The sequence below is a fragment of the Misgurnus anguillicaudatus genome, chromosome 16, assembly GCF_027580225.2.
Source record: "Misgurnus anguillicaudatus chromosome 16, ASM2758022v2, whole genome shotgun sequence".
Classification (NCBI taxonomy): Eukaryota; Metazoa; Chordata; class Actinopteri; order Cypriniformes; family Cobitidae; genus Misgurnus; species Misgurnus anguillicaudatus.
In genome coordinates, this window is record NC_073352.2 from 5,700,937 (window position 1) to 5,703,221 (window position 2,285).

General features: G+C 32.9%; 1 protein-coding gene across 1 annotated transcript; it reads right to left on the reverse strand.

Moving 5' to 3' along the window:
- On the reverse strand, positions 1–936 carry LOC129421827 (trypsin inhibitor ClTI-1). Its single transcript, XM_073854598.1, has 4 exons — positions 823–936; positions 612–652; positions 325–440; positions 1–192 (listed from the first exon to the last, which is right to left on the reverse strand). Exons 1-4 carry the CDS (start codon positions 923–925, stop codon positions 147–149), a joined length of 306 nt encoding a protein of 101 aa, XP_073710699.1. The 5' UTR covers positions 926–936; the 3' UTR covers positions 1–146.
- Between the last annotated feature and the right edge of the window lie 1,349 nt (positions 937–2,285).

Genomic DNA, 2,285 nt, shown 5'->3' on the forward strand with positions numbered 1-2,285 from the left:
CATAATGAACAATGACTTTCATGCACTTTATTGATGCTTTATTGATGCTTTATTGAAGAATTTTTTAAAAGCTCAGAACAAACATGCATTAACAATGGCTGTAAAGCTGTTGTATGTCAATCCTGATGTAGATGGTGAGCTTGGTCTCAGCATTCACCAGTGTTGGTTATTTGTATATTTAGACCTGCGTCCCTATAAAACAGTAAAAAAAGCGTTGATTCACACAACTACATAAAACTTCTGAAACTCCTAATAAAACATTTTGAAGTTTAAATGACACATGCATGATACATATAAACACATGTATGTGAAATGTGATCTTACATTCTTTTGAGACACAGTTTGCATTCATTTTTGTAGGTTATTCCATCAGTACCACACACAGGGTTATTGTTGTCTGGGCAAGGCTTGGAGGACAGTCGGTATTGAGCGCAGCTAGGCTGTCGACAGATGCACACAGAAAGTATATAAAGTATATGTATATCTAGCTAATAAAGTATATATGTATGTGTGTGTGTGTGTGTGTGTGTGTGTGTGTGTGTGTGTGTGTGTGTCAGGTAGGTTAAATTGTTGATATGTAGTTATCAAGAGGTTATATTAAATGTACTCACTGGCATAGTGTCTCCAGCAGCAATACTTGCACTTGCAATGGCTGTAAAGAGAAAGGTCAAACTGGACTTCAGACAAACGATACTTGAAATATAGGGAGTCAAACATTAAAGTTGCGGCTTTAACAAAAATAATGATTTTAGCTCAAAATATGTTTTCATAAGATGTTTGAAGACAAAAATAATTTATTTAAAAATTTTGGTTTAAACTCACCGACTACAAGGAGCAGCAGAACAATTCTTGCCATCGTGATTCTGAGATGATCGATCTCTTGACAATGTTTCAGGTGTGGTTGTGAGCTCCTTTTATTGCACATTGTTCCCACCCTCAGAGTTGCACAAGTAAAAGTGGGCGTTTTATTTTTTTAAACAATCATCTTTCTTTTTGTTACATGAAAAACTTAAGGAACTGTTTTATGGCTTTACTTTTTGAATGACTTTTTTGTAAATAGTACTTTGGGAAGAAATGGTGTGTACAGGCCTGTATAGAGTAACATTCATATTAATAATGGCTGATCCTTTAATGCATCATCTAAAAACATGTATATAGATCGCGTGATGTATTTCAAATTCTGAATTTCAAAAAACATACTGACGTCTGTGTTACTGGTCTGTTTGAAGACACGCATTGTTCATTGTTATTTTATGTAAGTTAATACAATAACTAATGTTAACAAATACAGTACAACATTATAATTAAATGTATGTTAACCTTATGCAAGTACACAACATTTAAAGACAACATCAATGTACAGTTGTGATCCCAGCCCAGTCTCACGAAATTTCGTTATATAGTCACGTTATTTTTTGTATTTTTTTCGTGATCGTATAACGAATTCCTGTTTTCGTGTGATTATCACGTATTGGTTACTAAACTGTTTTGTCCTATTTTCTTACCATTGTCGCTTCAGTTTAGGGTTAGATTTACATAAAATGACATCCCTACCCAAACCCAACTCTAACCCTAACGCCAGGCGACATATATAAAAATAAATAAAAAATAAATAGTATAAATCAATATATAAAGTGACATTCTAATGCAAGCACTAAATCTAACCCTAAACCGATGCGACAATGGTTTAAAAACAGGAAAAAACAGTTGAGTAGCCAATAAGTGATAATCACACAAGAACAGGAATTCGTTATATGATCACGAAAAAAATGCGGAAATTTGTGATAATTTTTTTTATTCTTTTTTCGTAATATTATGTTACTATATCACAAAAGCTTGTGAGACTGGGTAGTGTGATCCAGTGTGGTCAATTTAGCAATTTTGTTGCTAGATTCAACAAGTTTTATACAACCAGCAACTTTTTCAAAAAGCACATAGCAAGAGTAAATGTAAATTATTTGGCCACCTTTGGAGACTTAAATCTGACTCAAATCCAAACATCAGCAGTGGTAATGTCAAGAGACAATTCTAGGATTTTCGTTTTAAGGGGAGCTTAGCCCCCCAATAAGATTTAATTAAAAAATAATAAACACTGATCACTTCAAGAATAAAAACATGTTCCTTTTATGTCTAAATTATTTTATCTTACTGTACAGTGGCCTTGGGTGACATGAAAGGCGCTTTAAATAAATGTGTTGTTATTATTATTATTTTATTAGTATGTTCTAAAAATATATGAGTCTCAAAATACCTGGGTGGCGATTTAGTATTTTAGTACTAAAATA